The sequence below is a fragment of the Natator depressus genome, chromosome 14, assembly GCF_965152275.1.
Source record: "Natator depressus isolate rNatDep1 chromosome 14, rNatDep2.hap1, whole genome shotgun sequence".
Taxonomy (NCBI): domain Eukaryota; kingdom Metazoa; phylum Chordata; order Testudines; family Cheloniidae; genus Natator; species Natator depressus.
The window spans coordinates 14,636,010-14,653,400 of record NC_134247.1 but is presented as its reverse complement, the minus strand read 5'-3'; the positions used below and the strand labels follow the sequence as shown (position 1 = coordinate 14,653,400).

The 17,391-nt window shown below is 42.6% G+C and overlaps 1 protein-coding gene across 1 annotated transcript; it reads left to right on the top strand.

The window, feature by feature from the left end:
• The first annotated feature begins 2,500 nt into the window (after nt 1-2,500).
• On the top strand, nt 2,501-15,672 carry JPT1 (Jupiter microtubule associated homolog 1). Its single transcript, XM_074971067.1, has 5 exons — nt 2,501-2,666; nt 6,358-6,500; nt 6,994-7,091; nt 9,284-9,308; nt 15,404-15,672. Exons 1-5 carry the CDS (start codon nt 2,611-2,613, stop codon nt 15,550-15,552), a joined length of 471 nt encoding a protein of 156 aa, XP_074827168.1. The 5' UTR covers nt 2,501-2,610; the 3' UTR covers nt 15,553-15,672.
• Nucleotides 15,673-17,391: the final 1,719 nt, after the last annotated feature.

Here is a 17,391-nt window from a genome sequence, read left to right as displayed (position 1 = left end):
AACAATGGTCACATAAACACCACCCTATACCGGAAACCTACTGACCGCTATTCCTACCTTCATGCTTCCAGCTTTCACCCTGACCACACCACGCTATCCATCATCTACAGCCAAGCTCTGCGATACAACCGCATTTGCTCCAACCCCTCAGACAGAGACAAACATCTACAAGATCTCTATCAAGCATTCTTACAACTACAATACCCACCTGCGGAAGTGAAGAAACAGATTGATAGAGCCAGAAGAGTTCCCAGAAGTCACCTACTACAGGACAGGCCTAACAAAAAAAAATAACAGAACGCCACTAGCCGTCACCTTCAGCCCCCAACTAAAACCCCTCCAACGCATTATTAAGGATCTACAACCTATCCTGAAGGATGACCCAACACTCTCTCAAATCTTGGGAGACAGGCTTAACCTACAGACAGCCCCCCCAACCTGAAGCAAATACTCACCAGCAACCACATACCACACAACAGAACCACTAACCCAGGAACCTATCCTTGCAACAAAGCCCGTTGCCAACTGTGCCCACATATCTATTCAGGGGACACCATCATAGGGCCTAATCACATCAGCCACACTATCAGAGGCTCGTTCACCTGCACATCCACCAATGTGATATATGCCATTATGTGCCAGCAATGCCCCTCTGCCATGTACATTGGTCAGACTGGACAGTCTCTACGTAAAAGAATAAATGGACACAAATCAGATGTCAAGAATTATAACATTCATAAACCAGTCGGAAAACACTTCAATCTCTCTGGTCACGCGATTACAGACATGAAAGTTGCTATATTACAACAAAAAAACTTCAAATCCAGACTCCAGCGAGAAACTGTTGAATTGGAATTCATTTGCAAATTGGATACAGTTAACTTAGGTTACTTTGCATAATGACTTAGCCACTCCCAGTCTCTATGCAAGCCTATTTCCCCTTGTTTTTTCCTACCCAGACGTTCTTGTTAAACCCTGGATTTGTGCTGGAAATGGCCCACCTTGATTATCATACACATTGTAAGGAGTGATCACTTTAGATAAGCTATTACCATCAGGAGAGTGGGGTGGGGGGAGGTATTTTTTCATGCTTTGTGTGTATAAAAAGATCTTCTACACTTTCCACAGTGTGCATCCGATGAAGTGAGCTGTAGCTCACGAAAGCTTATGCTCAGATAAATTGGTTAGTCTCTAAGGTGCCACAAGTACTCCTTTTCTTTTTGCGAATATTTATGAAGCGTTTTAAATGTTTGGATGGAAGGTGTTTTAGAAATACTATATATTACTATTACTATTGAGATTAGACAGATACAAAGTTCTAACCTATGTAAGTATAGTGGGTGATTTACCCAGGATGGAGCACTAACTAGCCAGTCAGGATTTGCATTTTCCAAATAACACATTACTAGGTGCAAGGTCATTCCAGGATATCCATTTGCCCGTGGTACTTTGTGAGATGTCATGAGAGAATAAATATGTGACAGATATTAGTCATGTTTCTTAATGCACTGTTGGAAGGTGCTCGGATATTATGGTGATGAGCATGGTATAAGAACCTATATAAGATAGAACGGAATCTGGTTTGATGCAGTGCCAATGTATTGCAACAGAATGAGATTCTGAAACAGCAGCATCTCACTGCATTATCATGTGGATATTTTGACACAAAATCAGTACGGTGTGTTACATTTTGAAGTCCTGTTGTAGATCTACTTGTGTGAATGTTTGAGGCTGCACTATGATTATCCTGGTGTGATCAGGTTTTGAGATGGTGCTACCTTGTTGTATCTCATCACAATGTTTTGAGGCGTCCTGCTGCAACACAGCGGTAGCATTTTGAGGCAGTGGGTGTCATTGCTTTGTTACAGCATGATGATAGTCTTAGGTGGGTATGGTGGTGTAACTGTTTTGAGGTGGTGGCCTCACATTGTATCACAGGAACATGACCTTTGGAGGCAACAACATGGCATGAGATCATGACACCATGGTGTGGTGACTTTCTGAGACAGCACCAACAGCATGAAAGCAGTTTTGAGGCATTTGGTGCAGGGTGGTGCTTGGGTTAAAGATTAAATCTGTGGGCCCACACCTCCCACTGTAGTGCAGCCAGGCCAGGCCCAGTCACTCCCTGTGTGAGGATCCAGCAGTTCCAACTTTGCCCCCTCATAAGGAAAAAGCTGTGGAGAGAGACTGGGAATTTGTCTGGCCTTATGTAGTTGAGCCAATCAGAACGGAGTCAGGTGAGTGACAGCCAATCTTTCCATTCAGCAACAAAGGGACCCCGGCACCAAAGGCAGACGATTGTCTGCGAGAGAACGTATTTCTCAACCAATCAAGTTTAGGGGTAGGAAAGAGGGCGGCCTCTTACCACTCAGAATACAGGCTGAGGCAGGACAAAGCACAGAGTGGCGGCTCTTCGCCCAATGGCGGATGGGATCGCGTTTGAACCGTCCAATGAGATGGCCGGAGGGGGGCACGTCTTTTTGCGGGTATAAAACCAGCTGCTGGGGCAGGCGGCGGCGGTGGCTGGCATTTGTTGGCGGCGGCGGGGAGTGGAAATTATCTCCTGCCGGCCTCTCGCTCCGGAGCTTTCGCCCGTCTCTCCCCGCCATGACGACCACCACCACCTACAAGGGTGTGGACCCCAACGGCAGGAACAGCTCCAGGTCGGTGATGGGGGTCAGTGCGGGGCTCGGGACCCGGGGGTCAGTGCGTGCCCCGGGAGCGGTCCGGGGCCCGGGGCTCCAGGGGGAGGCGGGGGCAGGGCTGACTGGCTTCTGGGACCGTTTCCCCGGGGAGACCAGTGGCTGGGCCGCCGGCGTGAGCCAGCGGGGGCCGGGCGCTGAGGGACCCCCTCTCCCTGGGGTAATGGTGAGGGGCTCCCTCTCCCGAAGGATGGGGTGCAGCCGGGGTTCGGGGGAGGCAGGATGCTTTAAAGCCCCGTCCCCGGGGCAGGAGCGGGGGGGGGGAGAATCTGGTCCAGCCGTGCGGGTGCCTGGGCTGCTCTCCCGGGGCTGGCAGGCGGCGGGGGTACGGCCGCACCCAGCCGGCATGTGCTGCCCGTGGGATTCGCTTTTTCTCGCTGCGAAGCCCTGACGCAGTTGCCTGGGGACGAGCCGCAGCAGGGCTGGGAGCGCGGCAGACCCGCCCCGAGCTGCTGCGGGCGGCTGTGGCTGCTCGCCGAACAAAGGAAGGAAGCTCGCTGCCCAGCCACGCAGCCGGATTCGCCTCTCAGTCCCTCCCCAAAACCCCGGCACCGTCCTCCCTGCAGTCCCTTGTGCCGCTTGGCCTTTGCTATTCGTATCTTGTTCCTTACTCTAGCGGAGCTGCCCCGGGAGGGCTTCCCATACTGGGTGGGGCTGGAGCAGGCTCTATTGTCTCTTGTCTGTAGCCTCTCTACCTGTTAACCTTAGCAGGGGGCAGTGGTACACTTGTAACTCATCACGCATTCATTCATCTAAGAGGCTGCTCCTATTCGGAGACAGTTGCTGCAACTTTATGGAAGATTTGATCCTGCCAGGGTTTAAGGTGTCTATATTGTTAAGCTCATTGTGTATTGTTATTTCAAGTGGATTACAGGCAGATAGATCTCAAAGAGCGTGATCCAGTGCTGGGGGAAAGTGAAGGCACTACTCCACTGCACATCCTTTCTCCACTGATCACAACCTGCAGTGTTGCATTGGCTATTCTTGGAGGAGGGGGGGATTCCCACATAGGGAGCCATTTTGAGGGGGCAGCAAACAAGGACTATGAGACTGCTGTAGAAAAAGAAAGGGATAAGGGGACAAGAGAGAGCATGCTACTAGATCAGGGAAGCCATGGTTTGTCTAGAAACAAAGAGAACTTAATGCATAGCATTCCATAAGAATCCTCGCAAACTAAATTGAACTCATGGATTTCAGTGGTGCAATGTAAGATGAGGCAGTGTATAAATCATGCTATTCTGGGCAGGGTGGAACTGAGGCAGATGTTTTTTGGTAAGTCATTGTTTTAAACATGCAGAAATTTCCTACTGAGGATTTGGGAATTTAAAAGGTCTCTGTTGCAAGAGCTTTTTCTTCATGGCGCTTATGTTGGTTTCTCAGCCTGTTACACATTTCATTGGATTTCATGTAAAGAGAGAGCAGTGCCTTTCTGAAAGTGTGGCTGTCAGCTGTTGCAGGGCAAATGTAAAATCCTGGGATTTGGGTGATGACTAAAAAGCGTTTCAGTTCACCCTTAGCTGGGTGACTGAATAGAATATCAGACCTTATATGGAAGCTACGCTTAGCAGTTCGCTTGGCTACCCTTTTGTATTTCTGCTTGATTCACCAGGATGTCTTAAGTCTGTTTGACATCAGTCTGCGGAGGAAATGATTGTCACTGCCCTGTCAAGTGGGGGAGATATGGGTTGTGGATGCAAGCCCTTGTTTGAACACTCTGCTCTAAGAACTAATAAATGTGGCAACTGATGATATGGAAGACAATAAAGGAAGTTTTCACATTTGAACACTTTCCCTAGAAGGATAATTTCTCGCTATCAAATATAAGATTCAATAGATGATTTTTAATGGACTATCTGAACAGTTATACCAAACTACATACCTCAAAAGGGGGAGTAGGAAATCATAAAGGTATATGTGCATTCTTAAAAGCTGTTACTTTTGATCTACTTGGTAGTCTGTGGATTCCCCTACTGTATGTTCTGTTTGTAGGGGAGAATAGGATGCTGTACAGATTCCCCCCACCATACACTAAGGAGCAGTGCAAATGTTAGGTTTTCCCCGCTAAAGATTTCTTACAAATAAGTTTAAAAACTCAGTTCAGTTCTAGGATATTAAACAAATGAATTTTTAGGTGTTGTGTTGCTTGCCCTTATGCTGTATTTGAGGTTAGCAGGGTAAAGAAGTGATTGGTGTCTTGTGTTCTGCCTTTAGTGTAGTAGGCTTACGGTCTGGAAAGATCAGAATTAATTCCTGGCAGTGGACATCCATATCTGAGTCAAAGGCTCACTATTCCAGCTGTGTTTGAATTTGTGTTTGAATTTTTGCATAGTGAGACTCTACAGACCTCTTTCTACTGTAGGCTAAGGACCAAAAGTTTGGGAAACTGCACTAAAAAGGATTGGGATGCTGTCCACTTCACTATCGTAAAATCATAGACTGTCCATTTTTCATAACTTGGATCTGAACTTTATATGAAAGCAACTTCATTTGATACCCTGAATGAACAACTTTGTCAGTATTTTGAACTTCAGCTGAGCGCTGTTCATGTTTCTCATTTAGCCTCATAAGTGGTGGTAATCTTCTGAGATTTCTTTGGTTTCCTCAGCTGTCCCTTTTGATGAGCTAAAGGGATGCTATGCTGAAGAAAATAAGCTTTGAATTCCTTCAGCCATAAGTGTTGAGCTTTCTTGCTTTCACTTCTTGACTTTCAGGAAGAGGTACCAAACAGGCTTCTTCATGTGTCTTCCTGATCAAGATCTCACTGCTAGAATTTTTTTTTTTTTTGAGCTCTATAGACATGCCAGGACTTTTTTTGCTTTGCAGCTATACTCTGCCCCTTAATAACCCCTGCTCAATACAGATGGCACTCAGGCAATTTTTACTTTAAAGCTTTTTGGTTCATCTCTTTAATTCAGGAACCAGCTGCATGTTTGGGTTTAAAAATATTGGAACAGTTACAAATAGTCTGGAATCTAGACATGATCAATGGTGCAAATAGTACAGTGGTTCATGAGTCAAATGTTGGTCTCTGCCACATTGCTTATTTCAAGATTAATGTTGATGGGGTGTTCTAATGAATTTGGCTGTTCAGTAGTTGAAAGATTGGACTCTAAGATAAATAGAAGGCTTTTTTGGCTCTGAGTTTGAAAAATGTAGCATCTTTCACTGATCCTGGGACACAAGGATAAATGGAGCTGGCTGTTCTGTTTTTCCTTGTTTGGCTGTCTTTAATATTTAGTGTTGCACAGTATCTCCATAGTCATCCGATTAGCTACCAAAAATATGAATAGCAGTGACAGAACAAATGTGTCTGTGCTGTCCTGAAGTATGTTGTAGGTCCAGGAGTGAACTACAAGTGTAACCCATTCTTGGTGCCCATCTGGTGCTTGGCTTCTGAGTGCCAACAAGTACAGTGCTGGTCAGTGTTGTTCACCTGTTTATTGTGAAAACTAATTGCCTTATGATTAGCTTTTAGACCATCATGAAACTGGGCTGAATTTAACCCATTGTTTAACCCATGTGATTCTATTATATTACCGTTCCCAGAGCCATCAATCCCTTTGCTTACCCAACCACCTTTTGTATAATACTTCAGTAACACTGGTGGTAAAACTCTTGAAATATAAGATTGTCACACTGAATCTTTCTCCAGGGTATTACGCCCTCCAGGTGGAGGTTCCAATTTCAACTTGAGCTTTGATTTGCCAAAAGAGCAGCCTGTGCGAAGGAACAAAATGGCATCCAACATCTTTGGTCTTCCTGAAGAGAATCCAGTTTCTAGGGATGGCTCAACAGGTACAGCTTCGCTTTGGTTTCAGTGTCTATTCTAGTGACTCTTCTAATTTTGTAATCCTTTATGGAAAAGGCTGTGGGTGACCCCTTGAGCTGTGGAGCAGAATCATTAGCATGCTGCAGTGGATGCAACTGATGACTCCTAGTACAAAGGAAAGATAGCTTAGTAGTTAAACCCCTGGCCTGGAATTTGGGCAATGTGGATTAATCTCCCATCTCTGCCACACATTTTCTGTGTGATCTTGGACCTTAGTTTCTCTGTGTAAATGGGAAAAAGTAGTACTACTTTCATGATGGTGAGACACTGAGGATAGATTCACTAATGTTCGTGAGGCATTTTAATACTGCAGTGATGAGAAGCCTAGATGCCTAGGATGAAATCTTGGCCTGCTAGGATTTTGCTAGTTCATCAGAAATAAAGCTTTGGATAACTGTGCCAGTCTGCTTTCTTGTAGGCTGACTTTACATCCTAACTAAGACAAACTTCTGCTTTCAGGGGCCATGCCAAGAGGTGTCAGAGAAGATTCTGAACCATCTGGACCCCAAAGGAAAAACTCTTCTGATGCAAACTGTGGGGACTTTGTAGATCCAAAGGTCAGTGACTATCAAAAGCTTGTGCTGTGCTTGTGGCTGCTTAACCACTGCTAGTAAGATTGTATGGTAGGAAAAGGGCCTAAAGGCAGGTAGGTGGCTTTATTGTGGCCTCTTACTTTCTACTTGGAGAAAATATGAAATCTCCCTGCATCTCTAACATGCTGTGGGCTATCAAACTAAACACAGAGTTCGAGATTATTTTTAAACTGGGTGCTCAGTAAAACTTTCTGGCTTGTCCCATCCTAAAATCCGGTAATGGTGAGGAAATCCATGCCTTAGCCACAAGTTCAATATCATTACCAGCATTTTTGCTTGTAAAGTTCAAGCTGCAGGGCTCTTTAATTGGCGGGGGGGGACGGGACACAAGTGTTGGGAATGCCAGCTTTGTGCTGGAGTGTAAAACAAGTAGCCTGGATGCTTGTGTAATGAGTTCCATGGCTGTCATCTACAGGGAGCAGCAGATGCACTAGCCTCTGTATGTGGTCTGGCTTCCTGGGGCGGGGGGGGCAACAAAACCATGCTACTAGCACAGGTTTTTGCTTAGTATGTGATTCCAAATCCTGGAGAAATAAGATATAAAATAGTAGCTTCTCTGCAGATAGCAAAATTGGGGAGGCTAAAGCAGACTTCACATCTGTGATTCAATTCTAAAAACTAGTCCTCTCACAATCTAAAATTCAGTAATTTTCAAGAAAAGATAAACTGGGTAAAGTATAGCCCCTAGGTATGATGATAGGACAACAGATAAGTGTCTGGAGACCTTATGTTACTCCTATTTAAATAAAAAGAAAAGGAGTACTTGTGGCACCTTAGAGACTAACAAATTTATTTGAGCATAAGCTTTCGTGAGCTACAGCTAGTTTCTAAGGTGCCACAAGTACTCCTTTTCTTTTTGCAAATACAGATTTTAAATGGCATCTAAGTCACAAAGACAGATTAAAGTTGGCTTTTTTTGATCCACAACAAGATTTGTGTGTAGGAAATGTCTTGCTTGCTAAATTGGAACATAGCCCTGTAAATTTCATCTAGTGATTACAGCAGAAAACCAAAGTAAGCTGTTTGGTTTAATTCTATTAGCTGTTTAATTGTATTACATATTCTTTAGCCTGCAGAGGTTGACTTTGTGAACATAATTCCTCACACACAATCCTTCACTTGCACAGTAGCTGTATCTGCAAACAGTTGAAACTAGTCTGGTGTAGTCCAGTCCAGAATTTAAGAGGTACATATACATGCTTCAGCCTGACTCAATAGTTATGTTGACATCAGTGGAGCTGTGTCAGCTTACACCTTAGCAGCACGCACACAATTCTGATAAGATTCATTAGCTCACTGTTAAAGGGTTGATCTGCATCAAGGAAATGACCTAGTAGTGTATCGATTGCCAGCAACAGTTTAATTTTGGGCCCCAACCTGGTGTTAAACTATCTCCTAAAGCAAGTAAGGAAATTTTCAGTGCTGTTACAGAAAATGTAATTGGGACTGAGTGGAAGGTGAGCCACCTTTTGAGAGAGCCAGTGTCAGGAGGGGTAAGCTTCCTAATGCAGAGGGGGACAAACTGAAAATAATTACCCACAATATATTTAAAACTAACTTCATCACTTTATGGCTGTAAAATGTAACTTGTGTAAAGTTATCAAAGTAAACTCTTTCTAATGAAAGATGCTAGATGAACAGTATTGCACTAGTGCTCTAGCCATCTGGTTCTTGCACACATGGGCACAAGACAAGTTTCTTCATGTCGTTGTAATTCTGGCCTTTAGAGTGAGTAGCATCTATGCCCATTCAATCCTTACCACTATGCTCTTATAAACAGACATGTCTGTATTTAAAAACACAGAGATATCTAATTCATTTCCCTGATCGGTTGGCAAAATGTCATTCTAGACATTTGGTTGAATTGACCACCTCCATAGGTGTGACTGGCAATGTTTCTTCTGATCAGCAGAATACATGCATTGTCCACGGTGCCGCCTTGACATCTGATCTGGAAAATCCAACATCCCAAGGTTGCTTCCTGTTTCTGCATTCCCACAACTCAGAGGGCTCTGCTAGGCATAGAGAAGCATGCTAGACTAGCTTTGTTTAGCAGTCGTTGCTAGGTGGGGCCTGGGTGTTCAGTGCTGCACACTGTATCTAATATTGAAAATGCATTGCAAAGTACAGGAAATAATATGTGTTGTCTCTTGTAGGATGGGGAAAGCGGTGAAACTTTTGGTGAGTAACTCTCTCCCTTTCCGGTGTCTAACCTGTAAGAAGTCTTTCAGGAACAAATGAAGTTCTGGTGCATTTGAGGTGTTGGAAGGAGATATCTAATATAATCCAGCCTGTGGTTACCTCTTGGGTCCTTCAAAAGGGTGGTGACTTGACTATTTCCAATATTTGGTTAGATGTAGATGGAGTCTAATTGCAGAATGCCCCCCCCCCTTTTTTTTTTTAACCCATTGGATTTGGAGTCACAACCTGTTCTTTTGCCAGCAGTAAAGTTAGTGCCAGGAAGTCTGCATTTGGGACTAATATTACAAGGGAAATGGAGTTGAGGGGGGACAATCCCTAGGTCTATTAACTGCTGCACTGCACCATTTTAAGTTTAATACCTACATTTTATTTAACCTAAATCAAATAAATCTTTAATGTGTGACTATAGGAGTTATGAAGTTTTCTAAGACTTATCATTAGCATCCTTAATTATCGGGGATGCCACAAATGGATCATTAGTACTAGGATTTTAAAATCAATGTAGATGAAGCTTTGTAAATGACTTTTAGTTTCTGAACATTTTGCTGACACTTCAAAGATACTGAGTTCAGACACCATGTAAATATTAAGTTGTGGGTTTAGTTTTGTTTAGCATAAATTCAAAATAAAGTGAGATGAAATGTGACTGTCTTGCTGATCTTTGTAGCTATTTGTCCAGTATATGCCATTATACAGGCAAAAGTGGTCTTTTAGCTGTTGAGCCAAGTGCACAATATGGATTTGCTTGCAGCAAATCTGAATGGAGAGACTTTGTCTCAGAGTGAAGGTAATTGCCAGTGTCCCGAGTTGGCAGCAATCTCAAGAAGCAAAATCCATCTGTTTAGTGCAAAATGCAACTTGCAAATCTGTTCCAAAATGAATATGCAGCTCCTAATGCTGTCCTCTGATCAGACAGGATTTGCACACTTGAAATTGAACACTTTAAAGAGCCACACTTGAACATGAGTCAGTTACCTGCTTCCAGAAGGAACTTTCAGAGCACTCATAAGGTTCATATTTTTGTCAAAGCTGAGCTTTCTTCACTAAGCCAAATGGATACTCAATAACAATCGGGATTTGTGCATGATTCCTTAGGGCAATGGTGTCTACCCCATACCCATTAAGGCTCTTAATTGTGGCCCTTGAGGAGGGTGACTGTTAAGTGGAATTGGTATTTGATTATAAATTGAAAGTGCTATTAATATTCATGTAATCTTTTAACAAGCCTCTTGGAAATCCTAGGCTCACTCTTTTTTCATGTGTATTCATGAAACTTTTTTAATCTGATTTCAAGTTCATAAAGCTAATAGTTTTTTCTCTTGGTCTAGCACTCAACTTTATTTGGACTATCATCTGAATAGCCTTGCTATTCATGCACTGAGGGCATGCTTCCTCCTGAAGCTGATTTATAGTGCCTTTTCTCCACCTGGAGGTCACTGAAAGCCTTGTGGTCTGTCATTAGGGGCACTGGCAGCTTGAATCTGTTTCTCAGTGACCAAATAGATTTAGCTTCAACTCTGTTAATGGATCTTTTCACTCAGTATCGTTTTGGCAGGGACATAGTCTTAAATGCTTTACACAAAACCTCTCCAGGATTGGGCAAGCCTAATGTCCTTTGAAAAAGCCAGATGGTACTCAAGTAGGAAACTTGCCTTTCCTTGGTGGACATAAATGGTTACCATCAAATTAAACAATACTTGTAATAAGTGTTTTCAATAACCTGATAAGTTTTCTGTATTTTAAATTTTGTGTATTGGATGACACTTGGTAATTATTTTCACAGATCTACCAGTATAGTCAGTTTCCATTTCCATGTGGTCCTTTCACACCAACAGATTTCTCTAAATATAGAGAAATGATTGCCAAAAAATAACACATTGGCAGGGAGACTCAAAAACAAGTATAGTTGTAAAGTGATTCTTAACTCTTTATTTCAAATGCGTGGTGTCCTTTTTAATGTCTTTACCAACTAGTTTTGCTGAGCAGGAGTTTATTAGCAAAATAGCCCATGTAAATATGGAAAAGCATTCATACCTTCACCTAGACCCTGGAGGAAAAGACTATTCATGATGTGAAGTCTAATGCCTTTCCTACCTTCTTAAATTTACATTAGAAATAGCCCATTTCCTGATTAGAACAAATATTCATTTCTTTTTACCCCAGTACTTCCCTCTGTGCTACTTTTCACACCTGTAAGCTTTAGCTTCAGGATGAAGATCAGCAAAGCTGTTAATAGTTACATTTCCCGAAGAAAAATCTTTCTTCTTTGTTCTTAAGTAGCAGCTATGGGCTGGGCTTGACATCTGATAGCCATACAGCTAGTGTTGGTGTGGGAAGAGTATCTAATGCCCCTGACTCAACTATGCAGCTTTCCTTGATGTTTTCCTGTGAGCCATTACTAATGTGGTTTAATTAGCATTGCCGTGCTGGGCTCTGAGACCAGGGTTAGAAACTATTGAGGCAAGAGCATGAGTTTCAATACTTTTAGGAATGAACTTTCTCTCTCTTTTGCCAACACCATTACTAGCAGAAAACTTGACTAGTACAAAATATTAATGTTGTAGCTCTGCTTGTAATTGAAACCCCAGGGCTACTGGAATAGTTACTTCCAATTGCACTGGATAGTCAGTCAACCCATTTCTCACTTCTTGGTTCAGTTCTTGTAGATGGCCATGTCCGTGAAGTAAACAGCTATTTAAGCGGCAAGTGAACTGGAGTTGGTCTTCCTGACGCAACATTAGTGGAAATGTTTTGGTTTAATAAACTATTGTGACTGGCCAGAATAAGTTGTGAAGACACAGGCAAACCACTCACACTTAAACCTAATGCCATTGACCTGAGTCGTAGAGGTTCTTACACTCTTCCAAAGCAAGAGCAGAAATGCTAAGGAGGCATCTCACAAAGTCCCTTGTGAACCCTGGCAAATCACTCAATTTCTCCTCTTCTTCCTCCCCCCACCAGTTTGCTGTGGATACCCCGAAGCAAATAGAGTATGGTCAGAACTGCACAGCAGTGTCACTGAGCTATCTCACAATGCCTTTTGATATTCCTATCATGTGAAATGTTACATCAGTCATGTAGGTGAATGTTCCATGTCTCACACTGCTAATACTTCCAGTCTTGTTCTGATATTTATTGTATAATCTGTCTTTGGTTTCTGAACGGTTTATGGAGGAGTGAGTTTAGACACCTCTGAAGGGGAAAGCTTTCTCTCTGCATTTAAAGTTCACCATCTCAGTTTGGGGTGGTGCTACAGGCGCTAAATCCTAATGGGTAAGTGTCTCTTAAAGGATACTCTCTAAAATGGATCATATTCAAATCTAGTCCCTCCCAGAACAATTCTGTTCACTCTTCTGAATTAAGACAAGCTGCTTTATGACGAACAGTGCTGCTGTGAGTGCTTAGTAAATCTTCAGTTTTTGCTTACATGGAATAGACCCTGGTTTTACATTGATCAGGTGCATGCATATCTTCAGGACAAAATCGAATGGGGTCCTCAAGGAAAAACATGTTTTCGAAGGGGTATAATCTGTCTGCATCATGGCTCCTAGAACTGGGTTCATAGGATTCATTTACTGTTTGCTGCAAGTGCAGACAAGAGAGCATTCAGTTCTCAACATGAATCGGCAGTCTGTCATAATATTTCTCAGTTCGGCTGAGTAGTGTGGCAGGTTGGTAGCATGAGTCAGCCTGAGGCTTCCAAAGAATTTAGAAGTCTGCTGTCTGGTTTAAATGTGCCTATGAGCTAATGGCTCTGGAAGTAAATCATTATATTGTAGATTCCCTCTCCACTTTAACATCCACATTTGCTCTTTCAAATAAATTTGTCTTACTGATATTTTAACTAGGGCTATTTTCTGACAATGTCAGGAAGAAACTGTCAGGGTCTACTTAAGCCAGTGGCTCCAAACTGGTCAGTGAACTGTCAGTGGCCTGGAGAGCTGCTGGATCTCACTTCTAGCTGATACATCAGTGTAAACCACTTATCCACAAGCAGTGGCTCCAGCTGCCATAGGAGTGTTTGATGAGACTATATCTAAGATATGATCAAGACTGGAAAAGCTTGAGAACACCATTGCAATAAACAGCGCTTGACTTTCCTGTACATACTATTGTATGTAGTGCACTGGTCTGAAATAGTGGCTTTCTAATCCCTTTCAAGATTCTGCTGCTTCAAAGGAATATGGATGTAATCTGTAATTCTGCAGGATTTTGTAAAGTGTGGTATCCATTTATCCAGTCAGTTTCAAATCATGCATTGTTACTGCAGATTTTACTATATAAGAGAAGCTTAATCTCTTTGCAAAAAGAAAAGGAGTACTTGTGGCACCTTAGAGACTAATCAATTTATTTCAGCATAAGCTTTCGTGAGAGCTGTAGCTCACGAAAGCTTATGCTCAAATAAATTGGTTAGTCTCTAAGGTGTCACAAGTACTCCTTTTCTTTTTGCGAATACAGACTAACACGGCTGTTACTCTTAATCTCTTTGCTGGATCATTGGGACTTTTTATGTATTTCTGACATAAGAATTAATTCTTTTGTCTGGGTCTTATATAGGTGAAGTTTGCTTCAAGATGTTTAAAATGCCCTGCTCAAAGCTGTGCTCTTGATTAAAATTTGCTGATCAAATACCTTTCATTTAGTCTACTGATCTGAATAATCTTTGTCCAGCAGGGATCTTTCATCAAAACAAGACTTGATTGACTTGTCAAAAGGAGTGGGGAGGGAGGGGGGGAGGTGTGGTTCCTTTTTGTTTTTGTTTTTGTTTTGTTTTTGCTACCACTGATGCTTATTGCCACTCAACCTTGACCTATTCTGTTTAGTTACAGCAAAGCCCACAATCCTCTTCATACTTCCAAAAATACTGAACTAAACTAAGTAATCAAGACTAGACATCTGAATAACTGATAAATTGGGGGAAGAAAGGGGATGCATTTTCTGTTAGCTTTTTTCTGGACTTCATGGTACACATGGCTGGATTTTGATCAAACATGTGACATCCTTCCTCTCACACTCCTGTTTGTAGGAAAACTTATTGTAGATTAACTATGTGGATTGTCCTAAGAGAGCAGAGGGTCTGATGTTCTGGGACAACTACATGGAAGCTGTCCCAGGCTGCAGCAGAAACTGATCTAGGTGCATTCCTCCTTGCACAAAGATTCACTTAATTAAAACTCCTCTTCCCCAGAAATGGCTATGAATGAGAAGCTGCATAACTGACTCTAATGAATAGAAAACTCAATAGAGTTGATACCCTAGCAAGCAGCACTTTAATTAATGTGCTACATGTGTAGAGTTCCTGCATGTGTGGGCGTGTGTGTTCCTGTTTAGGGTCTTTTAACAGCATTAGAACTAGATGAAATGGCCCACTCTTTTCAAGCAGGCCCACACACTTTAATGTGAATTTTTGGAGGCTTGTAGAGAAACTGTAAACAAAGACCACAGAGGTTTAGGAAGGGATTAGGCATTTTATCTCACTCAGTCTAGATTCTGTGGCTCCAGTTTGTGTATTATGCTGTGAATGTAGCATTTAAAACTGTTAAATGCGGAACTCAGGTTCAGACCTGCATTAGTATTCAACACATGCTGAGACTTTTCACTAGAAGCCGTTAACAGGTTTGATGATCCATAACATGCATGACCACAGGGGTGCTGAAACAGTTTGTATAGTGGGGATGCTGAGATTCATTGAACCAAACTGTAAACCCCATGTCTGATGGAATCGACCTCCAGCTGGGCGTGCAGCAGCACCCCTAGTTACAGCACCTATGCATGATCATACTAACAGGTTACTTCTTGCCATGAATTGCTGGCAAGTGCTGTTTTGATGGCAATGGAACTAAATTGGCCCCTAAATGACTATAGTCAAGTGTAAGATGTGACCGTAGTCTCTCAAGAAGATGTACGTGTTACCCACCAAAAAGTTAATGCTGTCTTGCCAGCAGATGTTGAAGCAGAGCTTGGGGGAGGGGGAAGCTATGGCTATACCCTAGTGGAGGGAGGAGTACCTGAGAGAGCAGGAGACTTCCCTTTCTTCTTTTCCATATCAAACACCCTAAAATCTTTTCTTCTAGAAAACATTGAGCCTGATGTAGAAGCTGCTCCAGGCCAGAGTGAAGAAAAAACCCTGCCTGCTGCACCTGTTCCTAGCCCAGTAGCACCAGTACCTGCACCATCCAGGAGAAATCCACCTGGTGGAAAGTCCAGCCTAGTCCTCGGTTAAACCCGTTCCTTTCTGACTGTTTTGAACTCGTGTCTGTTTCTTTTCCCCCATGCTTGTGAACTGCACAACTTGAGCCTGACTGTACATCTCGAATTTCTTTCATTAAAAAGAAGCACTTTATGTACTGCCGTTTTTTATTTTTAAAAAACAAGTTTTTTTTCATTTGTTTGGTCTCCCCTGGATCTACTGGAAATGACATGAGTGTTTTCTAGTAGTAAACATGAGGGAAAGCTTTGAGGGATAGTAATTGGCTCTAAGTGTGCTTAGAGGGTTTTTGTACGGAGATTTTTAGAACCTCTTATAGTCAGCTTTACAAGGGTTTAGAATTCTAGTTGACCAGGCCAGCAAACAATCAATGAGAGCAGACCCCCTTCACCGCACACAACTGTTGGTTATCCAAAACTTAATTGACTTCCATGTGGTAAATGTCTCAGAACAGTACAGAAGTGTGATCTAGTGTATGCCATGCTGCCTTTAATAAGGAGTATCTTAGAGTTGGACCATTATGAAATGGGGCATGTGCCATATTTAGGGCTGAGATGCCTGTCCTAATACTGGGGAGGGATTTGGGTGTACAGCAGAAACTTAATCCAGTAAAGGTAGAATGAGGTGTGGATCATACAAGAATGGTTGTTCAAGTAAAAATTACAGGGGCATTTTATTATAAATGACTCAATGCTGTGCATGATCATGCTGGTGCTTGACCATGAGGTGAAAATCTCATCCTTTTAAAATGTGTGTTGTAACTTCACAAAGCTGGACTGTTGCTTAAAAGTAAATAATATAGAAGTTTTGAAGCAGTGTTTCCTGTGTGGGTTTTATTTCTATGTTCTCTCTGCTACAGCATATCTGATTATTCCTTTGAAATGCTTCCCTCTATTGTTATAGTAATAGTTTAATTAACCTCCATGTAAATAAAACAAAAACACATGCAGGTTGTAAATCAAGGAACATCTCACCAGAGTTCAGATAGAAATGGTAGAAGGGTCATCTCTGATCACCCTTGTACTCCACCTACTTAGTATCCTGTCAGCTAGGGCTAGCCCATGATCTGAAGCACAATGGCTTATGTTCCCTTTAAAAAGTAACTAGATGTGTAATTCTCTCAGAATGGTACTAAGATCTTAGTCAAATGACAACTTGTGGCAATGAGTTCCATGGGCTAATTACTTCTCTGCAGCCATTTTTCTGGGGGAGGGGAGGGGAAGGGAAGTAAGTGGCTGATGGACCAATTTTATACCAATCACTATGGTCCAGAGGCAAGTATATCAAGACTTATTTTGTTGCTATTTTTTCCCCTCATATATATGCTAACCTCTTAATTTTTTCAAATGGAGCAGAGAAAAGGGGCTCTAGTATTCCTTGTCTAGCTTCATCACTTTGAAGTTCCTTTGCAGTGGTCAGATTTAGCACAAGCCTGCTCTTCCATCACTATACGGGCATGCGTTACACACAGGAAGAGCAAAACAAACATTAGTGTTAAAATCAGAACTTGCCTTGATTTGATTTTGGGACAGACTAGGAAAAGTCAAGTAATGATGTTGAGACTCTTCAACAAGTGCTGTGGAAGGGCAAAGACTTAAACTTGTTCGCTCTCCTCCTAATTCTCAGTCTGCCCCAAGGATCCAAGAAGGGATAGGGCAGCTAGGTCAAACAGTGATGGGTTCAGCTTGTGTAGGTGAAAAGCTCTAGTTCTCTCGTCTACGAAGTGTGAGGCCTCCTGGAAGCCAGGCCTGAAACGGGTTAGGCCTAAAGTTCAGGCAACTGCAGGCGCACAGGGTTGGTTGGTGGTTTAATGACTTCAGGAGAGGCATGGGCAAGAAAGCACTCCCACAACTG